We start from the raw sequence: 24,105 nt of genomic DNA, 5'->3' as shown, positions 1-24,105 counted from the left end.
ATATGCTCAAACAGCGCCTTGATCAGAGCCCAGATGAAATCATTCAGGTGATAAGGGAAAAACTCAAAACCAAGACTCAGATACACGCTGAACTTCTCCTGATGAGCTACATTGAAGAACATGGCTGCAACTTCATTGAGCCTGATGATAAATATATAGGTTGCAGCAAGCCGGCATGTTATCTCTGCAGTTTATACATCTGCCACCATCCGGTGAATTATTCGCTGCCGGACACGTCAAATAAGCTGTACATCAAGTGGCGAATGCCAGATACCTATTCAAGCCACATGAGCGCTGCTCAATCGGCTCGTGAAATGGAGGTGATACTGGATAAAATGATTCAGGAGATCAAAAAGAACTTCAAAACGGACGTGATGAGGCCCAGGCCAAGGAATATGCACGCAGATTCGTCGGCGGATATGACCACTACTGTGGATGGCGCTGCTATGGTTGCGGGCGATTATGGATTGCAGCCCATTCCCATGGATTTAGGATCGTATATAGAAGCGTTGAGTTTGTATCACACACTATATACTCAAAGTAAGTCATAGTATACATTCGTTGTTGATACCGTATTGATGCGTTGGATTGACGAATCAGATGGCCTCCTCGGCACCACCAACTACTTTCCCAACGCTTCCCCACAGCCGGGACCGCATCAACCGCCTCCCAGTGGACATCTAGAGTCCCAATTTCAAATCTTTCGCGCGCCCATTCCCGTACCTTTCCCTAGCCCAATTCCTGAAATCCCTTCCTCTTCCGCCTCTTTTGCTCAGTCCCATGTTTCCACTCCGTTATATCCCAGTAGTACTAGTGGCGGTAGTAGTGGAAGAAGCCGCAACTATATCCACAATAACAACAATAGCAACAGCGGCAGTAACAGAGGAGGGACAGTATCCGGGACAGTATCCCATCCGACCAGCGATATTGCCAGCCTCAACAGCGGCCGAGAGCAACAAAACCCAAATCCGCAAAAGGCGGCAAAGAGACCCGGGTGGAGAGGGCCACCCAGTCAGCGCTGGGTTTCTGCACATCATTGAATGATAGGCAGGAGGAGAGTGGAGGTAGGTATGAATGATTTCTCTCTCTCTCTTCTCCTTTTTCTCCCGTTCCTATTTCTTTCCACCAACGATGACGGCCTTTTTCTTTTTTGGATGTTTGTGTGGCTAGGGGTTGTTGGTAAATATATACAACCTTTTCGGGTATGATTGTTTGTGTCTATTTCTATCTGTTGTAGGGCGAGCTGGGCCTCGCCGTATATTTCTTCGAGTATATCTTTTATTTGTCGTTCTAGTTTTTGATTTATTTTAACTCCGGCCATTTTATCTTTTATTTTTTCATCTTGTATATCTCGTTAAATACAATAATGATGGTGGATTTCGTGCAAACTTGGTTCCTGATCAATTTGTCACTTTTTTTTTTTGTAATTGCTGTCCGTAAATATATTATATTCAGTATTGAGGGGGAATAAAGATCCAAAGTTGGCTCTCTGAAAATTTTTATTTTCTTAGTTTCTCTTGTTTTTCTTTCTTTTTTTTTTTTTTTAACTGCATGGTGGTTGGTGAAGGAGATACGAGTACAGAAATAATAACAGGAGGAAAAAAAGAGTAAGAGAGACATCAATCAATTCCATCAAATCCACCAGAACCAGTTAACCCAATCAACCAAACCAGCCCCAAGGGGAAATTTAAGAGCTACAAAATAGGGAAACAAGGGGGAAAACCGGCAGGAAACGAGATTTTGAAAGCGAGAAATCAAAAAAAAGATGAAGTAAGGGATAATGACAATAATCAACATAAAACCGCAAAAAAAATAAAAATAAAAATAAAAATAAAAAATAATAATAAAAATAAAAAGACTAAATTGAAAGCGATTTCAAGAAGAGCGGGAAAGAACGGGGTAAAAGAAGAAAAAGAAAATAGGTATGGTATCATCAACCCGGTAGTTTATTAGAGAACAACGCCGAATCAACTTTTATTTTCAGTCAGAACAGAAGAGAAACCAATATAGCACCAAAAATAAGAAATGGAGAAAAACCGCAAAAAACTGATTCAACCAACGAAAAGTGCTCTCCCTTCCATCCAGGGTATATAGTTGAATAGTAGATATATATAGAGATATATAGTTTTCAGGAAACAAACAGAGCAAAGAGAAATGGCTCAAAAAACACATGCAACATATGTTTGTTATTGATAAATAAAAAAGGGAAAACAACCAAACACAGCAAATTGAAAAAAAAAAGCTAGTGCAATAGGTAAAAAGAATGGCTAAGTGAAGTTAAACAAAGACGTTAGCTTTTTACTCCTTTGGTATCATAAAAGCGATTGCAGTAGACTGGTATTGTAGAGAGGGGGTATATTGCGAATAACTTTGGGGGACTGTATGTAGCGATGTATCATGCACGTTTATGGTTAAAATGTTCACGAAGGGCTCTCGAAGCGCGCGGTTTTCCTTTTGTTATACTTTTATTGTTCGTTCCTTTTAATTTTATTTTATGATTTCAACGGGGTGGCCCGATAGGAGCCGGGTATCCAGAAGTAGAATTGGAGGTACTTGGGCGGCCGCTGTCAAAAGAGGCACGAAGGTCATGTTTGGGTGTCATGTCTCCCGGCGCAGTCCCAAATGGAAATTTGTTATCAAAACGAGACGCCCATCCGTTGGTGTTTAAGACGTCGTCCTCGGGGAGGTTCACACCAGAGTCGTTCCAGGGATTCTTGTATCCACTGTCACGAGACTCCATGGATATGAGGGAGGCCTTGGAAGCATTGCTGGAGGCGTGTTTGAAGAATGAGCCGGGGGACCCAGACTGGTTCTTGCGTCCAATGAAGGAAGAGAAGGACGAGATGCTGCCTGGCTTGCGGAGGCGTTCGAAGATGGAACCCCGATCGCTCGCGTCATCTGAGAAGTTATGGCGTGTTGGGGAGTCAGTTGCTAAAGGAGCTGGGGCGTGTTGTAGCAATTTAGAATCGAAAAATGGTAAGGATTCTTCGAAGGAGTCTGATTTGGGTCTCTGGATGGCCCCCTTGACGGTTGTTGCATCAAGGCCATGGGATACGAGTCGAGAAATGAGAAAATCAATGGCGTCTTTGAGTCCGCCGGCATTGTTCCGGGTGTACCCGAGCATGATCCGGTCTTCTGGTGGAGGTTGATTCTCAGGGGACGATTGCGCTTCCGCATTCATATCCACAACTGCATCGACTTCATATTGCTCTTTGAGTTTTCCTCGGACATCATTGCAGAATTCGGGGGACTTGAAAAATTCTCGAAGCTCGGTGGAAGTCTGGAAGGAAAGCTCATGGCTCTCAGGCACCATTCCCTACACATCATTAGTATATTTTCATTTTACAAGACTAGATGGTATGGAAACGTGTTGATCTTTACCAGGAAAGCATCTACCGCCTGAGGAACTTGATACTCCGGCCCAGAAATGGTCACAAAATCACTTGCCAACTCAGTGCTTGGAAAGTCTATCTTGCAGTTCCATTTTTTCTCAAGTTCCTCAATCTCAGACATGCGGGCTAGTAATTCGCGGTGATACAGGCGGTTAATGACGACGGTCTCAGCAACAAATTCCGCATCCTACAGTTTCGTAAGTGGAACCGCAAACTATAATAGTAGCGTATTTCAAACCTGTTGAACTTACAACTTTCTCAACCATGTCCATAATCTCTTGTTTGACCAAATCGAGGTTTTGGGCATTCCGAGCAGGGGTCCGACAGATTACATTGTCGATCTTAACGTCATCATCCTCCTTGCCAACACCGCCACGGTCCATTGCATTTGAAAATTTGACGAAAACGGAATACTTCTTCATGATCCGCTGGATATGTTGACCACCAATGCCAATTATTCGCTTGTGGTACTGGTCAGGAACATGGAACGATATAGAAGCAGGCATTTCCTGCTCAACTAGGTCAAGCCCATTCCTGGTAGCATCGTATTGAGTTCCGCAGACGTCAATGTAGAAATTGTACTCATTGAAACCGTCGAAGATAATTTGAACATTGCCTGCCAACAAACCCATGATAAGAATTCACACGCAGACCTTGTGCATACAAGAGAGAGTGAACAACTAACTTTGACCCATGATCTTATTTATCTTGCCATTTTTCTTGCCGCTGACGAACTCTTTGTGCTCATTTGCTAGCTCGATCTTAACACGCAGTTGGTAGGGGGTCCGCTTAACGAAGGGGATCTGTTGGATCACCATCATGGCGGCTTTGACAGAATCATCCGAGCCGTTGATGGTGAAGGTCAGTTTATCAAAGCTGACCTCAGCGCCCGAATTCGTGCAAATATCAGAAAGCATAGTCCTAACATCAGCAGGGGACGGGCCTCTCATTGAGCCGGATTGGGTAGGATCGGGGAGAATAAGCCACCAAGATGCACTGTAAAATTGGCCGGCCTGGGTAGGAGAGTGAGTCTGTATACCTTGTGTCTAGTGAAAACAATGAAAAAACTCACCAACGCCATGATCTCCCTGACCGTTCGCTCGATATGTAAGACTTCGGATCCTTGAACGCGAACAATACCATGCTGACTGCCCAACGATGGGAAGAGAACGTAGGTGCCATTTGCCTCCATCACTTTCCGAACTTTATCCAAACGATCCAGGAGAATATTGTCGATTTTACTCGACGACAGTTTTACATTCTTCATGAAGATCTTGACTCCGCTGACGAGGTCGTGCAACTTTTGCTTTGCAAGGCTGATTTGCTCTTGAGTTTCACCGGTAATGTAAACTTCGTCTTCACTTCTTCGGCTACCCCCAGGCGGGGTATAGCCAAAAACTCGTGGGAACGGTGGTGGAAAATAGATGGCAGTGTTGGTTGATGCCTCGATAAGTTTGATGTTCTTGCGGGTACGGCCACAGACCAGGGTATGCATTGACAACTCAAGCTTCATCGCATCGACACGGCGTTTCAACTACAACAGAATGTTAGCAATGAAACTACGGTACTGGAAGCGTTATGATGACGGCGCCTACAATTTGATCGATCATGATCAATACTCTAGTTTTGGCATGTTCCGCACTTTCCACATCACTGTATATCGCAACGCGAAACCGGTTTTCTAGCCCGTTTTCTGTAGAGTGTCCATACGATGACACAATGGCGCTGTCAGCATCAAGGATTTTTGGGCTCAACAGAAAGATATCTGCTCCGGTATATCGTGCCAGCGTGTCAAGGTGTTCAAGGACACTTGACCGGACGCCATTCGTATTCTTGTCCATGACTAGGCTGACATCAATGTCAACCGTAGCACACTTCTTTATTCAGAGTTAGTGAATCGAGAATCCTATATAGAGACGGGACCAGGGCCAGGATAGCGAAAGTTTTATAGAGATATACTGAACAAGCACGTACCAGGGCTATCGGGGTTTCCTTCAAAATGTTCTGTCGCACTTGCTGGACAGTTTCGCCATCGCCGGAAATACACACATTGGTGACGAGTCCCTGCGGGCGGCGTTGTAACGAGGCGACGGCCTTGGGTTCTGATGAAGTTACGGTGGCTTCAATTCTGCCATGGCTGGACTCACTAACATTTCGACATAGCTTTCTCAGCGCATCTAGGTTGTTTGCGTGGACGGGGAGTTTATGGATCGGGGTACCCTCGGGCGTTCCCTCAGGAAATGTCCACCGTTGGAAAGCACCGGGGCTCGAGTGTAGGACATCTTCGGGATCTGGGCCGGCAAGGTTCGAGGAGAAAGGGACGTTGAAGGAGAGAGTTACAGTGGCATCTGCTCCCGGCGGCACTGTAACTGGAGGAAGGTGATGGGGCCTTCGAAGGGCCTGCGACATGTCCTGATGAGGCCGGGAAATGCTAAATGTCGGGGTCATTCTTTCCCACCCATGACGGGCCTGGCCTGTAAAATTGGTGATCTTGTGCATGATGATGGTCCGGTTAAATCTGTCCCCTCAAAAAATTTTTGAGGGAGCAGATGGCAGTTAGAGGGGATTACACGAGGAGAGGAGAGAATTCCTAGGTTAGGATTGGCAAGGGTATTTAAGTGACCCTGGATGAGATAGCAGGGGGGAGAGCGAGAGAGAGGTGGTGGGAGCGGAGACCGTGGTGTGAACCAGCACTATCGCAAGGACAAGCGTAAGACTCCCAAGTTGGCGGCAGTAAGGACGGGGAGCAGTCGTTGAAGCTGGAGTCGGATTTGTCTGGGCTTTGTTGAGGGTAGTGAACAGGGCTCGAAGGAACAAGCGAAACTAGAGGCTGAGCGCCAACAAAATCCCAGCACTGGTTTGCACACCAGATCCTGGCCGAAGGGCCTGACAAAGAGCGGATTAGGCGGCTGGCTAGACTAGGAGGGTTAGGCAGGGAATCGAGGTCCAAGTGCTCTCGAATCAACACACGATCGAGTGGATTGATTGACGGAGCAGGATTGGGATTCGGGATCAGAAACTGCCGTTGGGCGGGACAGAAGCAACAACTCTCATCGCTCTCCCACTCAAGGGTGTCTCTTGATGTGTCGCTGCAAGGATATGTGGACGGCAGCGGTAGGATGGGAAGGACAAAGTCCAAATCACTAGCTGCTATACCAGCAGCAGCAGGAGTAGCAGCGGTAACAGCAACAACAGCAACCAACAAACCAAGAAAGATAAAAACAGGAAGTCTGCAGGGCAACAGAGAGCAGCACAGGGGGAATAAGGTAACCAGAAGCAAGCAGAAGCAGCAAAAACAAACAGCGAGATAGAACGAACTTTGCAAAGTGGGCGGAGAAGGTTCAGCAAGGTGGATGGCCCAGTCAGGTCACGTGTGTGATCAGTCAGCGAGGCTGCGGATTCCGGCCGGGAGAGCTGGAGATGAAGATGTCATAGATTTCGCACGAACGTTCGGTGTGCATACATGTCTATGTACAGTACATATGCTACTGTATCTCCTGGTGTCTCCGACACACAATCGCGCACTTGAAGGACTTATCCCCCCCAACCGTCAAACGCATGTCGCTCTTGTTGGAGCAGGATACACCAGTGAAAATCTGATACAGCCGCTATGTCAACAGCGTATTGATGGCTTTTGATACGGAATACTCCTACGTTCTAGACTATGGCGATGTGTTGAACAAGTGGTAATTTCTATCATCGTCATGGCCCTCGTCATTATCTAGTTGAACGGCTCGAGAATGGTTTCATGAGAGCATGGAAACGTTCTTCACCCTCAACTTTCCATGGATCATGTCTTATAATGGAACACGGATCCGCCAATATATATATATATATGTATATATATAGGTTAAAACTTTAACCCCCGGCTGTCCGGAAACTCCAAACAAGTTGAGCAACTTAAAAATGATCAAACGCCAAACCAAACCCGACATGACGAACTGCTAGAAACTTTAATAAAAGGGAACTACGAATTTCGACAGCAGCTTAGCTTGTCTGGCAAGGGAGGAAGAGAGGTGGATTCGATTGGGGAGTGACAGGTTGGGTAATGTGGAGTTGGAAGGAATAACCTTCCAACTGTAAAATATTTAAACATTAGAGAGAGCGTTTGCAAATGGCGCTCTAAGCTAATAATAACTAGTTAGCCCACATCAAGCTTCCGTACAATTTTCCAGGAGTAATCGAATACACAAAACCCCCATTCTATGTCCATGGGTCGAGTGTGCATACATCCTCATTGAAACAAAGGGGCCGGCCTGTATACAATGGATAAGGGAAAGAAATGCCCTTTTCTTTTTCTTTTTTTTTTTTTTTTTTTTTTGAACTCGAATTCTTGATTGAGAAACAAAACACAACGTAATTTGGTATCCACCCAAAAAGGCAAAGGCGTATCATCAAGTTGTCATTTTTCAGGACTTCGATTTATCAATCGGTTTTCCCTGCTATAAATGGGTCTCAAAACTTTCTCCCTAAAGAATGATTCAGTATATCCACTGCATCGATTTTCCAGTGCTGTGAAATTGGTAGTTCCCCCCCGTGGGGGAGGAGGGGGCCTAAAAAAATAGTTGATGTAACGTTCAGTATAAGCCACGTCGCTGGAAATGACAGATATGGCTTGGGTGATTGTTCGCCTCGGTATGTTTTACGTATGTAGATTTCAGGTGAGAGTTTGGAAAGGATGGAGTGCTGTATGCTTCGAGGGATATCAAAGAGCGGGTGGTATTGATTTGCTCGCGGGTTGATACAAGTCGTATATGAGTGGATGGCACAGAAGGAAAATGGCCACCCGGAATATAAATTTAAGTGTTCGTCTTGTGGGGAAACATGGGCGGTAAATTCAAGGTTTTCGTTTATTTATGGGACTAAATGACCACCTACCTGTATTATATATATATGGCTTCAACGTTGGACTCCGCAAATAGGGAGGTTGTTCCACTTCGAATAAACCCGCGTCCCCTTCCCGCAAAACGCCAATAACCATTATATCCTGGTCTAAGGCCGGCTTCCGCTTATAGTTGCGTTGCCTTTTGCAAGAATCCAGGCTTTCTTGCCAAGGGAACCGTACGTGGTCGCAGTAGGTTCAGTAGAGCTTTGGCCCAGGCATCCGAATGCCAAAGCGAGGCTATTTTGCGAAAGTATGAAGCTCAAATGCCAAACGAAACAACTTACCTTGTTACAAACAAGCGGATACAGCTCATCCTTAGGAGGCATGTTCAGTAGATCCTTTTGAAGTAAATCGCTCCGGCATTCTTTATTATAAACTCTTGACAGCAATTCATTACTAGATGAAAATGCAGCTTTTGTATAGTAAATCTTTGCTGGTGATATCGATGTGGCAATAGTGTGGGGGAACAGATTTCAAGGGGCTACAAAGTCATATGTTATTGACTAGCTCGGAGAGGGGTGAGCGGCCATAGAGGGTTGGTTGTGTGCTATGTAAGCTAACTGCTAACAAGGTGCTGACCCGTCACATAAAGAATTTATCGTAAATCTTGATATAGAGTAGAAAAGGACTTGGATAGTTGATAGAATAATAATATTAAATAAAAAATAAATTGTATATGATAAAGGTGATCAATTATATTGATGAAGAGTTTTTGTTGATATCTTGAGAAATAATATCTTCAACTAGAATAGAAAACATATGCTTTGATCTTCTACTTATAGTTAAAGGCAATATGGCAGAATATAGTGTAACATGAGAGGCAACAACGCTATACGACACATTGAGCTAAATGATACATAAACCTCAGTGGGTAGTTAGCACGTAGCGCTGCTCTATGAGCCTTGTCATCTCTTCCATCGAGCATGGCAACCGAATCCCCAGCCTATCTCATCACGTGACCAGGCTGACGGAAGCCAAGTAGAGACTGGTTTTTTAACTCCATGCCTACAGGCCCCTGGTCTATGCTAGTGGCAATCCTTTGAGACACCATATTACTACCCTGAATCCGCAAGGCTAACCGGTCGTCATCAGATATCCAGCCATTCCCACCTTCGTAAAATCTGGTGAGCTTGTTCTTTCGATCCTCGTCCCACACACCTCGCGCCTCAAGGTAAGTTTGGTAGTGCAGGCGAACGCATTCAAGATGGAATATCTGAGCTTGTACCGGCCTTGATGAAACGCATTCCATGCCTATGGGGAAGAAGGAGGAAAGTTACTGTTGTATCCCGAACGGCCGCTGTAAAATCATCGAGGTAGCGGTGCTGTGAGTCTTGACACCATCTAGGCTGTATCCTATGGCGCAACCACGTTGAACAGTCGTCGGATGGCAAGTCTCAAATGATGGCCCTTGCATTCTAGCAAGATTGTTTCCTTTCCCTAAGCGCCAGGCTCAGTAAGGCAGGATGGCGTTGATTGTTAGAAGTCAATCGGAGGAGAAAGCCATCGCCCATGCCGCACCGACTGGAAATGCGGAGATAAGACTACTGTGTACGCAGTTTTATTAACAACTGAGGCATTTATTTGTGATGTGCTAGTCCACAATAGTGTAGCACACACATTCTGAGAGTCATTGAACAAGAGGGGGAAAGGAAATGTCCGTAACGCTTGAATTGGGTACGAAACGGCTGAATGTGGTTCAAAACCCCAAGGTTCCAAGTTGAACATGGCTCCAACTTCCAAGTTCTGAGCCTGGCAGTTGGCAAGAATCCGAACTCGTACCCTGGTACGGAGAGCACAGAAGTAATATGAGTGCTAGTTAGGCTCCCGCGGTGTCGAATTCAATAAGGCAACTTTAGTAGGTAGATTAGGTATCGATAACAATATCGAGAAAGATCATAGAAACGAAAATTTTTTTAAAAATGAAAAAAAAAAATAAAAAATAAGAAGTAAATAACAAAATTAAGAGAATAGTCAGTAGGGCCATTCCAATCATTGCGGGCTACTGCTAGGCAATCTTGAGTTCAAATCGATCCAATATTTAGATGATCACTGATGTGATGGGAAGATTCGCCCGCTTGCCTCCAGAAACAGCCTTCTCAATCCACTTGCTCATATCGGCGTTGTTGATGCCGCAGCCCGCTCGAAATCAAACGGAAAAAAGCAAAACCCAAAACACTAACTCACCCACGCGAATATACCCAGCCACAACAACTAGCAGTGTATCTGAAGGGAGGAGAATCCCTTGTTACTGACGGAGTCGCCGAATAGTAACGCCACGCAACCCGCTGCTGCACCATATCTTAACTCTTTCCATCCCGATTCTCCAGGCCTCCTAATCATCATAATACTGCTCCTCCCTCACAGGACGAGCAGTCGCAAACCCAGCCCGCTCAACAGGGGCATATTCGCGACGCGGACGTGGTTCATCGTCCACGTACACACTTACCTCACGCCCGCCAGGCCTGTTACTCTGCATACGTTGCAGTGGCTGGCGGGAAGGCTCCCCGTATCGCGACGGTGGGGGCCGAACGCTGGACATCCTCACCATATCTTCCCTGGGCAAGGGATCCTCGAAATAGGTCGCATGCCGAAGAGGAGGTGCGTAGTCGGCGAGTCCTCGCTCGTCAACCTCACGGGCGTAGATGGGCCGCTCACGAACGACTTCGCGAGGATATTCCGGCGCTGGTGCCCGTCGATAAGTTAGAGGCGGAGGCGGCATGTTTTGGGAGTAGCCGCGGTCATGGTAAGGGTCCTCCATTACAGAGCTAGCACGAATGCCACCGGTTGCCATGTGGGAAGGACCTTCGTTATATGACTCCATCCTCGCGAATCTTCCTGATGGAGTAGACAACGGTTGGAGCCTGGGGGCTGGGGTGGCTATTTGTTCGATGTATCGATTGCCATCAGCGTCGACTACTACGCGTCGCTGAGGTGGGGCCATGACACGGGGTTCCGGCTCTATCTCTGGATAAGATTCACGGAGCCTTGATGGTCGGGGAGGCGAGACGTCCCCAGATATATATCTTCTACCGTACGGTTGTGCTGGCTCCTCATAATATCTAACCCTTTCTTGCGGGGCTGGGCGGTCGGTTACGGCATAGGAAGTGGCTCGTATCAGTCGGGGTTGGTAGTCAGTTGGCGGCTCTATATAGTCATGCACATACTCAGGCTGTCTAACATTGTGCAAGCTTGCAACACGACGTAGGTTTTGGTCATCGCGAGATGGTTTCGTGTAAGCAATTCTGGATGTAGACCGCGGGATACTCAAATCGATAGGGTGTCCCATATCATAGCCTCTATCTGTATGTTCCTCGTATACTCTTCTTTGCCCACTCTCCCGCCGATTGTCCACGGGGGAATATCGCGGGGAGGAAATATCAACATATACAGGTCCCTCGTGGTGTGGTCGCTGTTTTGATGAGCTAGCAAGAGGGAGATCGGACAATGCCAGAGGAGAAACCGGCTCGGGCTTGATATAGGGTTGATCGGATGAGTCTGCCACCCTTCCTTCATTGGCAACACGAGATCTATTCTCCTGAGTACGTCGCCGTTTTCGGGGATTTAAAAGGGGCGGAGCAATTTCAGGGCTTGTACGTGCAGATCCGTGCACGTTGGTCACCTTATCGACAGGGCGTGTGTGCCGATGTTGCCGACTTTGGGGAAGTGACGGCACCTTTGAAACAGCAAGCGGAGAAACTCTCGAGGGCTGTGGGGCAGCTGGAGAAGTGATATGATTTCTGACGACCCTAATGTCATGACCTGGTGGTGAAACACGCCTCGCATCCTGACCACGATCTACCGGCCTGCCATAACTCCTCCGCCTATAGTGTATACCTGGTACTGGTTCCTGAATATAATCTCCCTCTTCCTCTCTCCGTCTCAAAGGGATATCTGGACCGGGTGGGGAGTATTCTGGCTCATCGTACATATCAGGCTGCTCCCGGCCATGGTATCTGCTGGGACTGGGGCGACGAGGAGTGAGGTTTTCTGGGCTCCTTGAAGGCCCATTCTTGTCTGCAACATTATACAGTGGTTCCTGCATCTCCACATCCATCATATCGCGATCACCGGAATCACTATTGCGACCCTCAACACGCTGCCGGACTACATGACCTTCATAAGGAATCTCGTTGTCTTCTGCTGGTCGGACCGGATCTTGTCGGGCGGCGGTGGATAGTTGCTGAGTTCGGTCACCGATTTGAGGAGAATCGGGGGCTTTGCTCGAGTAGAACGAATTGTCCTCGAGAGAATCATTGGCTGCGGTGTCTGCATTAGCCCCATCCAGATCAGTTGTTGAAGTAGGTTTAACAAGTAGCAATGCCTCTCTCAAGACTTCTGAAACGTCGAAGTCAGGCTTCGCTTCTTGGAGACACGTCTTTAGTCTGTACTCAATCTTCCTCTGCTCAATCCGGTCACGCAATGTACGCTCAACCCGCTGCCGTTGGAGTTGTAATTCAGCTCTAATCAGGTCGTCAGATTTGGTAAGGAAGATAGGATCAATTTCAGATGCTGGTTTTTGAGTAGCTAGATGGCCACTGGGACCGCTGTGACTGGAGGTAGCAGCGGCCTGTGAAGCAGCTGGAGCAGCCCCAGCCGGAGCCGCCGCCGCCGCAGTAGAACCATTTGCCAATGCCAATGTGTTAGGCTGCATGCTGGAAGGAATGGGATGTGTTTTTATCTGCGGAGCTTCCAGCGGCTCTGCAGGAATTGAATGGACAATAGGGAGCGGAGGTGTTTGCACAGAGCGGGTGGTAACCTTGCGAACAACATGCTGGGGAACCTTTAACCTTGGATGATTTCCAGAGAATATCTGGTCATGTAGATTCACAATTTTCTCGTACTCTATCATCTCCTTCAGATCTGGTTGATTGCCGCGATGGCCATTGACTAGGCCCATCACACTGTCGGCTACGGACATGGCGATAGTGGCACTCAGACGACGATGATGTGGGTGTCTTAAGGCAAGTCCTAGTTAGAACGACGACAGCAACCTTCCCACAACACGCATTCCACTTTCCTGTGTAGTGCGAAGCAGGCAAGATTGCTGTGACAGAATGGCTGTGGCCTGCGATGAGAACCAGCCGTTCAAACTCCACCCTGCGGGCACAGAGCAAGAAACAGCAAGAAACAACCCTGGAGGTCTTTGGAGGTCTTTGCATCCACCTCGCTTACGCGGAGTTTTCGCTGTTGCAGGCGATTCCGCGGCCAGCCAATCAGGAGCAAGGCTGGGCACACATCCTTGTATCGGAACATCATTTATCCGAGCGCCAGGTTGAACATTTACTCGAAGTCTCGTCACAGGAGCATGAACATTGCTCGAACATTGCTCGCTCATACAGATAAATATCAACGTTTCTTGCGCGTGGCTCTAGGCGGGGCACTTTATAGACAGGGGCTTTGTTGCATCCCGAGCATCCAGTGTTGAACTTTGCTGAGATTCCAATCTACCCATCCTCCTTATCCTTGGGACGGCTTGAGTATCTTGTGTATACAAACTAGAAAAGGGGTTATTCGTCAGGTTTTCTAAACTAACTATAGGGCCTGTGGCGATGATGGGATTCCAAGACGAAGACCTCGAGAATAGCACAAGGCCTGAGCCTAGCCTACCAGCTCATGACTTACGGCCTGTATTCTTTTTCGATATTGATAACTGTGTACGTATGTGTAATATATTTAAGCTGATGGCTTAAATAGAATACCACTGGCCATATCTTATCATTTTTATATTACGGTTGGGCTGATTGATTGTCTATCGTTATACACATATGTTCGGCCCCTACACAGCTTTACTCGAGAAGTAAGACCGCACCCCTGGGTGAATATGTCTATGTAACTACCTGAACAGCTATGCTAAGAACCAGCCAGGCAATAGAATTCACGACTTAATGCAACGACTTATCAGTATGTATTTCATGCATACTTCTTATCATTGCATCAATATGATTATCTCAACATTAGCCCGGCCCTTCCTTTTATTTTTTTAACCTCCTCCCCTCAAAAAACCAGACAACTTCTTCGCCAAACACCTCTCCCTTGACTCCCAAGACGCCACAATGCTTCACCAAAAATACTACAAGGAATACGGCCTAGCCATCGAAGGCCTAACCCGACACCACAGGATCAACCCTCTCGAATTCAACAGACAAGTCGACGACGCTCTCCCTCTCGACTCTATCCTAAAACCGGACCCGCAGCTCCGCTCTTTCCTGCAGGACTTCGACACGACCAAGGTGAAGCTGTGGCTGTTCACGAATGCATACTCCACCCACGCGAAGAGGGTGGTGAAGCTGCTGGGTGTGGATGATTTGTTTGAAGGCCTCACGTTCTGCGACTACGCGGCGCTGAAGTTGGTATGTAAACCTGACATGGCCATGTTTGAGAAGGCGGAGAGAGATGCGGGCGCGACGGTGGCCGGGGGTTGTTTTTTCGTTGGTGAGTGTTTTTTTTTTTTTTTTTTTTTCTTTTTTTTTTTTTTCTTTTTTTCTTTTTCTTTTTCATACATGAAATTTGAAGAGATACTACCATCCATATTGTCATCTTTTGTTTGCCTAAAACACACGAGGCATACCGTTCTGACTCCTTTATTTCTAATTTGTTGTTCTCCTATTTGTGGTGGCGCCAGACGATTCCGCTCTGAACTGTAGAAATGCTCAAGACCGCGGTTGGGAGACGATACATTTTGTGGAGCCACATATTATTCCACCAGAGGTGCCAGCATCGAAGTATCAGATTCGACGTCTCGAGGAGCTTCGGGATCTATTCCCGCAGTTCTTTAAGTCGGCAAGCTCAACGATCTAGACGAATATTTACGTATGGGGGCGTTTTCGATTTTAGAGGACCTGGTTTTCTTTTTCCTTTCCGTTGAGTTGTTTTTTCTTAGAATTATGCAGTTGGGCTTGCGTACCAAGGTACGAATACGTGTAGTGTTTTGGATTCATATTAGCGGTATAGATGGATTTAAGGGGATTCAATTTGTTCATTGCACATGATAACTTCTAAAACGACTGAATGGTTGAGTATATGGTTGTGATGGTGATGTAGATAGTGGAGATCGGCAGGAGGATGTCAAGACGATATATGAATGTGCATATATGCTAACAATAGGAAATTATGTATACGCCCCCGGAATAAACGGTAGTAGCTCCCTCCCTCAAGTGTAGGGGAAAAAAAATGTTCGGAATATTACAAACAACAGGCCGCAGACCTAAGTATTACCATGTCATCAAGGAGAATGAAGGAGCAAATAAGAGTGAAAGATATAAAGTCCAATCGAGCCAATGATCTATTGCTTAGAAACTTCAGGATTCGGAGCCGCTAGAGGCCTGGGGTTCTCAAAAGCATCGCACGGACTGAAGCGCCATGCTCTCGAATATCGCCATTGTAGAACGTATTTTGATAAGTACTTGATTGGCGGCGGGACCGGGGGGAAAAGTCGAGATTCCCCATCTATCTTGAACGTGGAATCCATACAGCCGAGCATAAAGGGTGCATCTCTGTATTAATAGGGTAAGCAGGGAAATAGTCACCGAACAGGGTAGGGAAGAAGAAGAAGAGACCCATACTGGAACACATCCATATTCTTCGTGGCGTTCTTCCCAGTTTGGCTCCACCACGCCTCCAACTTTTTCGAGTCGTACTTCGCAAGATCGAGGAGCGTCGGGATTTCCCCGACCAGATGCTTATGAAGCGCCGGAGCCAAATCATCCAAAACCTCCCATAAGCTCTTGCCATCGTACGACCTAGCATCTGTCTCGAAAATATATTCGCGGAACCTCTCGAGGCCATCCTCAAAGTCCTTGTGCTCTTGAATGTTCTGGTCCATGATGTCTTCGACTCCCGTCAACTTTACGAGGCCTGGGAACGAGATCTCCTCCTCCACATCGTGGTGGGATTTGATGTTCTTGTATAAAGCGCGGTTGTAAATCAGGAAATCGCTCGCGTCGACAGTGTCTGGTTTTACGGCGAGACATTGGTTGTACGAAGAGTTGAAGCCGCGGATGATCACGTTATGCAGGTGGGCCATGTTCTGGGCGGCTGTGATGGCGAAATGGCCGAGGGGGATATCGGAGCGTTCCTTATATCCAGTTTCCGAGATCAGGCTCATGGGTGTATCCGCCCATATTTTTGACATTTTTGGGTCGCCTGGCAAATGAGTTTTAATAATCAATAACTAGGGGTTAATAAAACAAAAAAATGAAAATTTGATATCCAAAGGGACAGCAAAAGCGATATGCACAGAGATGGGAATGAAGCTTGGGCAGCCCTGTATTCGGGAGTGGGACTTCGAATAGACAACATTTTTTTCCAAAGAGAAAACTGCCTTGATTTATATTTCATGGGAAAGTTATTTTCACGGCAACACGACTTCTCCAATCCAACCGGAGATCTGTGGGGTAAGCAGTCGATACCGGTACGATTTTTGAGTGTGTGGATTTCGCATGCGTCGGAGCTCACGTACAAATTCCACCGATAGCTCTTGACGCCACAAAAGCATTATTTGACGGCCCAATTGCTAGGAAGGTGTTTTGCTGCTGTTGCATGTATGGCCTTAGTCCTTGCGAGGAACGGTGGGCTGGATTCGGCGTTCTGGAAGAAAAATGTTTGGGTGCGGGAAAACGTGGCGGAGTCGGAGTAGGCACATTCATTGGGAGAACACCATTCTTTCTTGCAAGACTGCATGGCTGAAAATGGACAGAAAGGGCTCGAGAGGAAAGCTTCATTTGTTTTGTGTCTTCGATTCACGGCCTTGGGGTGGGCGGCAGATGAAATGTGAGATCGAGGCGTGAGACGACAATGTTGTGAATGGAAAACCGGGGATTCGACTCTTTCGTCTTTGCCGGCATTGGTTTTGGCGAACATCTGATTGGAAAGCGAGACTACACGTCGGCTTGGAAAAGCTGTGCTCTGGGTTTCTTCTTTCGTGTTGCTAATACGAGAATTTAGTGGGACGTCAGCCACAGCGCACCAAAACCGCCGACATCCCGATGGAAGAGCTAGCATGCGGGATCTTAGCATGCAGGTTGTGCATCATTTATTTTATGACATTGTTTCTCATCTGCACAACTTTGAGCTTTCTCCGTATGCATCCCTAAGTTTCATCGGGAGGGAATATCTATGAATTTCTCTTAATGACGTCTCCGCGCTTTTGCTCTGCCAACATCTCCGGGAACGAGTGCTCCTCTTGATTGGCCAAAGGGTTTTGCATGGCTTTTACGCTCAGGTGCTGCTCTGGTTTGTAGAATGTCGGTCATTTTTGACCTCTTAGGGTCCTGCTTCCCCCAACCGTGCTACTAACCTTTGAAGTCCTTAGGGGATCAGCAGCACTCACTGGTGATTGATATTAGGGGCAGGTTTCTGGGTGTTTTGGGATGAAGTGGGATGTAACTCCCTGCAATCTGTTACCTGGATATGATACAAGCTAGAGGGTTTTCCAGCAGGTGGTGTCCATCTTGTGCTACTTTACTTTTGTAAGCATCTCGTCCGACCGAAGTGTGTGGGATGGGTCAAGTGATCCTCAAAAAAGAAGGTAATATACTAATGTCAGATGTTTTGTGACCGTCAATGGAATAAACCAGCGCTGTCTGGAGGGACCTCCCACTATCCGTCACCATGTGTTTCGGGATGCTGCGTGAGCTGACACAAATCCAAATACAGAGAGACAGACATTTTTAACCTGACGGATGGCTCCAGAATCTTTGGTTGTTCCTCAATTATATTTGTCATACATCAGTGCAATGACAGGTCTTTAAGCTCGGAGTAGAATCCCATGATTATCACCGTCAGCTTGCTCAGCTCACAGAATCCGAATCCGAAAATCCCTGGAGTACAGTTCTTGGAAACACTGCTCTCGTTAAGTAGGGACAGACTGCTCATTCCTGGGAGGGCCTGGGTGGCTGTAATATAGTTTGGAACCTCGATCTTATCTATTGTTATTGCAGCCCAAGATGAGAGGGTACAAGATCGATGTATGTAGTTCTGTGGCCGACGACGAACTGAGATGAACACCTCGTCCGGAAGAGGATCTGTCATACGTATATGATGGAGAGCAGAGTCGGTCCATATTTTGACAAATGCTGCGTAGAAGGCCTTGAAGAAACCGACTTCAAGTGCGGTTCTTGACGTTGATGCCAAGCGGTGTGTTTGTCTTGTTTGACAGGTCGCGGTCCACGTCAAACCGAGTTCGTTCCTGAGCTTGTTTAAGGGGCCGCCAAAGAGGAACAACAGACAACATCATTAGCACCAGGAACACACGGCCCTCCCCAAAGCAGCGTGTCCGCTGTTCGGACTGCACCTGTTTTGCGTTTGTCTCTGATGCTCAGCTGGAAGTTCCTCCTCAAAGATGGGTGATCTTTCCCCTGGCCAGGTGGTCTGTTTATCTGATGGCCGAAACGCAATCATCCGCTTCATCGGCAGTACCAGTTTTGCTCCCGGAGATTGGATTGGCGTGGAGCTAGGTGAGCCAACGGGTAAGAATGATGGATCTGTCCAGGGAGAACGATACTTCGACTGTGAACATGGCTTCGGAATGTTCGTCAGGCCCGCTGCAGTCGTCAGTGTGCTAGAACAACCCAAACAAGAGGAACGCAAGACGGGACCCAAAGGAGGTCTACACAGAGCTTCCCAGAGAAGCAGGCCGCCGAGCGGCACTGCTGGTAGCGGCCTTGTGCCAAAAAAACAAAGCGTACCTGGCCCAAATGCTTCTATGAAACAGAGCACCACCCCCAGCCCTTCGCCGGCTCCAAGGCCTGGAGCTCCAGGTCGATCTCTCAGGGTAGGGAAACTCCTCAATTTCATTCTTCCGAATATAGTTTAATACGGTTTATAGTCCCCGACAAAATCGCCCACAAAACAGTTGTCAACCACTTCCCGAACATCCACTATTGGGCCGGGCCCTCCCGCCACTGCTTCGAAACCCCGACAGAGTTTAAGCGGCCGTAATTCAATGGCCCCCACTCCTACTGCAGTGGCTGCGAAAGGGCCTCGACAATCTCTAATGGGTACATCAAGCAAAGCTTCCCGTCCTCTCAGTCAACCACCTCGACCTACCTTTACCGGTCCGACCAAACGGATTTCCCCCAGACCTACAGCTAGTAGTAGAACAACTAACATCGAAAAGATCAGGAGCCCAACGAGCGAGTTGGGTGAGGAAACTGGGGATACCGAATCCTCCAACACACACTCAGAGTCAAGTAAACCTACATCCGCTCCTCGAGTCTCCCTTGCTGTACCACAACGATCGGTGTCGGGAACCAATCCTGTACTTAAAGAAGTGGAAGATCTGAAAACGAAGTTAAGGGTAATGGAGAAAAAACGAGTAGAAGATAGGGAGAAATTGAAATCGTTGGAGATATTACGATCCGAAAGGGATAAATTCGAGGTGATCATCCAAAAGTTACAAACGAAGTATCAGCCGCAACAGCAGGAGATTACCCAGCTTCGAAAACAGCTAAAGGATGCCATGGCAAGAGTCGAGGAAGCGGAACGTCTTCAGGCTGAACATGAATCAATTGTCGAAATGGCAACCCTTGATAGGGAAATGGCAGAGGAGATGTGTGAGGCCATCAAGGCCGAGTTTGAAGCCCTAAAGGAGAAATCGGAGGAGCTAGAACTAGAAGTTGAAGTGTTGAGGGAAGAGAATCAGGAACTAGGCCAAGTGATGAGCCCTGAAGAAAAGTCGAGTCAAGGCTGGCTCCAGATGGAACGAACAAACGAGAGGCTTCGTGAGGCCCTCATTCGTCTTCGCGATATGACGCAACAGCAAGAGACTGACTTACGGAATCAGATCAAAGAATTGGAAGGGGAGTTGGAGGATTTTGCTGCTATTAAGGCTAATTATGAGATAGCAAAGGAACAACTTCTTATTACTGAAGCAAATATGGAGGATCTCAAACAACAAGTTGAAGCTCTCGGCGCTGAGGACATGATTGAAGAGCTGGCCGAGAAAAATATGCAGTATCAGGAGCAAGTGAATGAGTTGAAAGCTGTGATTGAAGACCTTGAGAGCCTCAAGGAAATAAATGACGAACTGGAAATTAATCATATGGAGACGGAAAAGCAATTACAAGAGGAAATGGATTTCAGGGAGACTGTCTATCTTGAACAGGCACGAAGAATGGCTCAACAGGATGAGGTAATTGAGGATCTAGAGTATACCTTGTCCAAATTCCGAGAGCTTGTCTCAAATTTACAGAGTGACCTCGAGGACATGCGAGTCTCACAGCAGCTCACAGAAACGGAGTCAACTGAGCTCACCGCACGTTCGAGGGCGATGATGGATCTAAACATGAAATTACAAGCATCTGTTTCGAAAGCTCAAACGAAAACAATAGAAGTGGAGCTAGGTCGTATGGCAGCAGAGGAATCGGCACAGCATTTGGAGATTATGAAACTTTACCTGCCTGAATATTTCGAGAGCGAACGAAATCCAATTCTTGCTCTGTTACGTTTTAAAAGAGTTAGCTTCAAAGCATCCCTTATGGCTACCACTGTACGGGAACGGATATCCGATCCCACGTCTCCATCCGCAGGACAAGACGTGTTTACAGCATATGAAGTTCTCGAGAAGTTAACATGGATAGCCTCTCTTTGCGACAGATTTATCAATTTCATTAATGGCTGCTCCACCGAAGAATTCTCTGCTTTTGAAGGTGCTGTGTACGAACTTGAACCAGTGGAACGCATTCTCAATTCCCGGATTGAAGGACTGAAGAAAAATGAGCTTGATGAAAAGAAATGTGCGATTGAGCTCCAGCGATCGATCGCGCTACTTTCACATTTAGCTGAAGCCCTCATTCTACCTAATCTGGAGTCGCATGCTGATAGAATTTACATGCGTTCAGTAATGACACAGACTTATCTGGACTATGCTGCTCTATCATTTTCCCAACTAAGATCGACATTACAGGCTAGGCTACCACCTCCAAGTGATGATGACGAGGAAGGGCTGTTACTATATCAAAAAATCGATGCGCTGGGCAACCAAACCCGGACCGGAAAAATAATTGCTGGAAAAATTACCCGGTATTTGGATGACTTGAAATCAAGGTGCCTTGCATTGACTGAAGACTGCGCGGATCCTTTTGAGAAATGCGAGGGGGCAGCTAAAGAACTCTCGGAACTTGCCAGACAGCTCGGGGAAAACATAGCGTTACTGACGGAGGAGGAAGGGCGAACAGAGCCAGTCACATATGCCGACATTACTTCCAATATGTCACAGACTGTCATGTCTCTTCTACAACCGTCCTCTGTTGTGGCTGAATCGGATGATAACAACGCTCTGTCCATAACTGCCAATAAACTTCGCATTTTGGGATCTTATCTTGAAGAGGCTTCTAATGCTTCTTCTGATCTGACCCAGACTGTTGAGTTTGAACGCCATCCGGCCCCTTGGACCATACGAGCGAATGAACTTAAGTCGAACAAAGTGATTTCTCCAGATGCAGATGAAGAGATTCGACGTTTAAAGAACGAAATTCATGAGACATCTACTGCACTCGGCGTCAAAGACAAAGCCTTCGAGGAGCAAACAATCAAAATCGAGCTCCTTGAATCGAGAATGCGTGACGCTGGGAAGAAAGCAGCCTTAGTTAAGGAGCTTGGGTCTAAATTTGAAGCATTGCAAGAGAAGGAACAGGAATTAATAGGCATTGTAGAGAAACAATCAGCCGACCTACAAAACATGGAGCGTGAACGAGATGATTATAGAGCTCGACTAGAAAAATTGAAGCGAGCATCAGGATCCACTGGCGTCGTTCTTGGTGCAGATGGCGTCATGTCTATAGACGCAGCTGCATCTTCCGCCGTGATGAAAGAAAATGAAGCATTGCGTGCAGAGGTAGCTAACTTGCAATCCGCAGTACGCTTTCTCCGCGAAGACAATCGTCGTGCGAACTTTATGGACCCCTATTCTGTGCAACGTACAAACTACCTGCGCTCTTGGTTGGATACTCCCCTTGTTCGGCCCAAGATCGCACCCGAAGACAAGCGAGCGGAATATAATGCTGCTTCTGAATGCAGGGATGTTCTCACGCATTTACTGAAGCTCACGAAAGAATCCAAATTCGTGGATCTCAAGTCCACTCTTCCCCCAGATGCAGCAAGCCGCCTGTCGTGGCGGCCAATTAAATCCACAACCAGGTACCAAGTTCTACGGCAAAGGGAAGAGTACGAGCAATGGGCACAATGGAAAGACGATGTCGCGCGGCGTGAGCGCTTAAGGGCGCGGAAAGAGCATAAGAGCATCAAGAAAAACTCGTATCACCTGGATACGGCAGGGATTTTTGCCGAAATTTCACTGGCCAAGGTCTCCGGCCCCCGTGAGGCGATGGAGTTAAACGACGCTGGAGGCCAGATCCTTCCTACCAAAGGCAGAGGAGTCATGGATCGTGCATGGAAAATCCTGGGGATGCAGGGAGATGACGATTCTCATGATGAGTCTGAATATGGTGAGCCTGGTGAGGTAAAAATTGTCAATCATTAGCAGAATAGATATTCCTTTTCTCATAAAGTTTACCCAGCCCGTTCTTGAAGGGCATTCAATGCTTATTCCCTCTGCTACCAGTTACTCATATCCTTGTCGCAAGATCCTCTCTCACATCAGACACTGGAGTGCTGTGTCCGTCTGCATTTTTCTTCATTTGGCTGTTGATATCAAAAATATGGACTTTCCCATATGCCCACATTGGTTATATTTCCTTTTTTAACTTATTATAGATGGACTTCCAGAAGAGATGATCTAGCCCACTACGTAAAGCAAGACTCTTTCCTTTCTCGCACGTTTCATGGCCATTATAAATTCTAGGTGCGACTCTGCTCAACGTTTGTACCCGCAGCAGGGCCCCCTTACCAACTATTACGATTGTATTTTCCACTGACTTTTTTGCGCCCTTGCCCCCCTGCCTTCTTCCTATGTCCTATGTAAGATACCCATCGAGACTCCTTCATGTGCTCCTGGCTATTTCCTTGTTCTTGTTTTGTGTGTGTAGTTCTGCATTCCACAGTCCCTATTCTTCCTTTGGGAACTCAGCGAAAGCTTACTGAGGCGCGATGCTGTATTATTAAATATTATACGGAAAATGGAGGCTTAGAAATTAAATTTATAACTGGGCAATTTTATTTACGGATGGATGATATCATCAATGGGTGAATGGCTTGGGATTTATGCACAAATCCTTAATAAATACTCTTGCGCCTGTATCCTGAAAATTGGACAGCGCTAGCGCGTCTGCCTCCCTCCAATACTGATTGGTCGTCGGACTCTCGGCACTGCGCAGGCAGATATCAGAAACGGAGTCATGCAGATGGTCATAATTTTGTGATCGGGAGGACAGGGTATCAAAGGGTATATGGGTAAAAGTAGCTAGGTAGCCAGTTTTCGAAGAGGCGGAGTCATAGATTGCGCACCTCATTGAATAGAAGTAAGGAAGACAGAAAGGCTACAAAAGAAATAACTAACAAGCTGTTAGGAAGAAAAAGGCAAACCATCACCCTTCAGAGCTCGTGGCCGAAGTTAAGGTCCGCAACAACTTTTGATCCGTCCAGGGCCAAATACTAAAACGAACGGGGGTATCGCTAACCTACTCCCTCGAAGATATAATGCGAGTGGGGAAAAAGATGTTAATTAGAACAGGAAATTGTAGTAACTAAGGGAAGGTGGCTTTAGAACAAAACCTCGGACATTGGCTGTAGTCGAAACCCGGCACAAATAGAAAAGGAACTGGGGAGGGGTAGAGGAGTGTAAAGTTTTGGAATGAAAAATATAAAAATAATGGGGGAGGAAACAAAGGCAGCAGAAAGGGAAATTGTACGATATTAGGGAGGGATGTAGAT

The 24,105-nt window shown here is 46.8% G+C and overlaps 7 protein-coding genes across 7 annotated transcripts in view; 4 read left to right on the top strand and 3 right to left on the bottom strand.

Annotated features, from left to right (window-relative positions):
* HCAG_06000 (predicted protein) overlaps window positions 1-1,040 on the top strand; it is a gene marked incomplete at both ends in the record, with an annotated part of 1,998 nt that extends 958 nt beyond the window's left edge. The window contains 2 exons of the mRNA XM_001538345.1: window positions 48-540; window positions 601-1,040. Of these exons, the coding sequence (XP_001538395.1) occupies window positions 48-540; window positions 601-1,040 (933 nt within the window). The remainder of the gene's footprint in view (window positions 1-47; window positions 541-600) is intronic.
* Window positions 1,041-2,500: 1,460 nt separating this feature from the next.
* On the bottom strand, window positions 2,501-5,891 carry HCAG_05999 (conserved hypothetical protein; the record flags this gene model as incomplete). The annotated part of the gene is made up of 7 exons (XM_001538344.1): window positions 2,501-3,316; window positions 3,382-3,579; window positions 3,644-4,008; window positions 4,078-4,405; window positions 4,465-4,926; window positions 4,988-5,269; window positions 5,367-5,891. 7 exons carry the CDS (start codon window positions 5,889-5,891, stop codon window positions 2,501-2,503), a joined length of 2,976 nt encoding a protein of 991 aa, XP_001538394.1.
* A 3,281-nt stretch (window positions 5,892-9,172) lies between these two features.
* Window positions 9,173-9,679, top strand: HCAG_05998 (predicted protein; the record flags this gene model as incomplete). The annotated part of the gene is made up of 3 exons (XM_001538343.1): window positions 9,173-9,255; window positions 9,370-9,448; window positions 9,623-9,679. The coding sequence occupies 3 exons, from the start codon at window positions 9,173-9,175 to the stop codon at window positions 9,677-9,679; spliced, it is 219 nt and encodes a 72-aa protein (XP_001538393.1).
* Window positions 9,680-10,609: 930 nt separating this feature from the next.
* On the bottom strand, window positions 10,610-13,195 carry HCAG_05997 (conserved hypothetical protein; the record flags this gene model as incomplete). Its single annotated transcript, XM_001538342.1, has 2 exons — window positions 10,610-11,804; window positions 12,204-13,195. 2 exons carry the CDS (start codon window positions 13,193-13,195, stop codon window positions 10,610-10,612), a joined length of 2,187 nt encoding a protein of 728 aa, XP_001538392.1.
* Window positions 13,196-13,829: 634 nt separating this feature from the next.
* Window positions 13,830-15,075, top strand: HCAG_05996 (predicted protein; the record flags this gene model as incomplete). The annotated part of the gene is made up of 3 exons (XM_001538341.1): window positions 13,830-13,935; window positions 14,284-14,709; window positions 14,900-15,075. The coding sequence occupies 3 exons, from the start codon at window positions 13,830-13,832 to the stop codon at window positions 15,073-15,075; spliced, it is 708 nt and encodes a 235-aa protein (XP_001538391.1).
* Window positions 15,076-15,559: 484 nt separating this feature from the next.
* HCAG_05995 (predicted protein) lies at window positions 15,560-16,408 on the bottom strand (the record flags this gene model as incomplete). Its single annotated transcript, XM_001538340.1, has 2 exons — window positions 15,560-15,770; window positions 15,840-16,408. 2 exons carry the CDS (start codon window positions 16,406-16,408, stop codon window positions 15,560-15,562), a joined length of 780 nt encoding a protein of 259 aa, XP_001538390.1.
* Window positions 16,409-18,616: 2,208 nt separating this feature from the next.
* On the top strand, window positions 18,617-23,010 carry HCAG_05994 (hypothetical protein; the record flags this gene model as incomplete). The annotated part of the gene is made up of 5 exons (XM_001538339.1): window positions 18,617-18,743; window positions 18,989-19,048; window positions 19,103-19,211; window positions 19,399-22,735; window positions 22,990-23,010. 5 exons carry the CDS (start codon window positions 18,617-18,619, stop codon window positions 23,008-23,010), a joined length of 3,654 nt encoding a protein of 1,217 aa, XP_001538389.1.
* Window positions 23,011-24,105: the final 1,095 nt, after the last annotated feature.

This window comes from Histoplasma capsulatum, genomic scaffold (genome assembly GCF_000149585.1).
Source record: "Histoplasma capsulatum NAm1 scaffold_7 genomic scaffold, whole genome shotgun sequence".
Taxonomy (NCBI): Eukaryota; Fungi; Ascomycota; class Eurotiomycetes; order Onygenales; family Ajellomycetaceae; genus Histoplasma; species Histoplasma mississippiense.
This window is presented reverse-complemented; position numbering and strand designations above follow the sequence as displayed.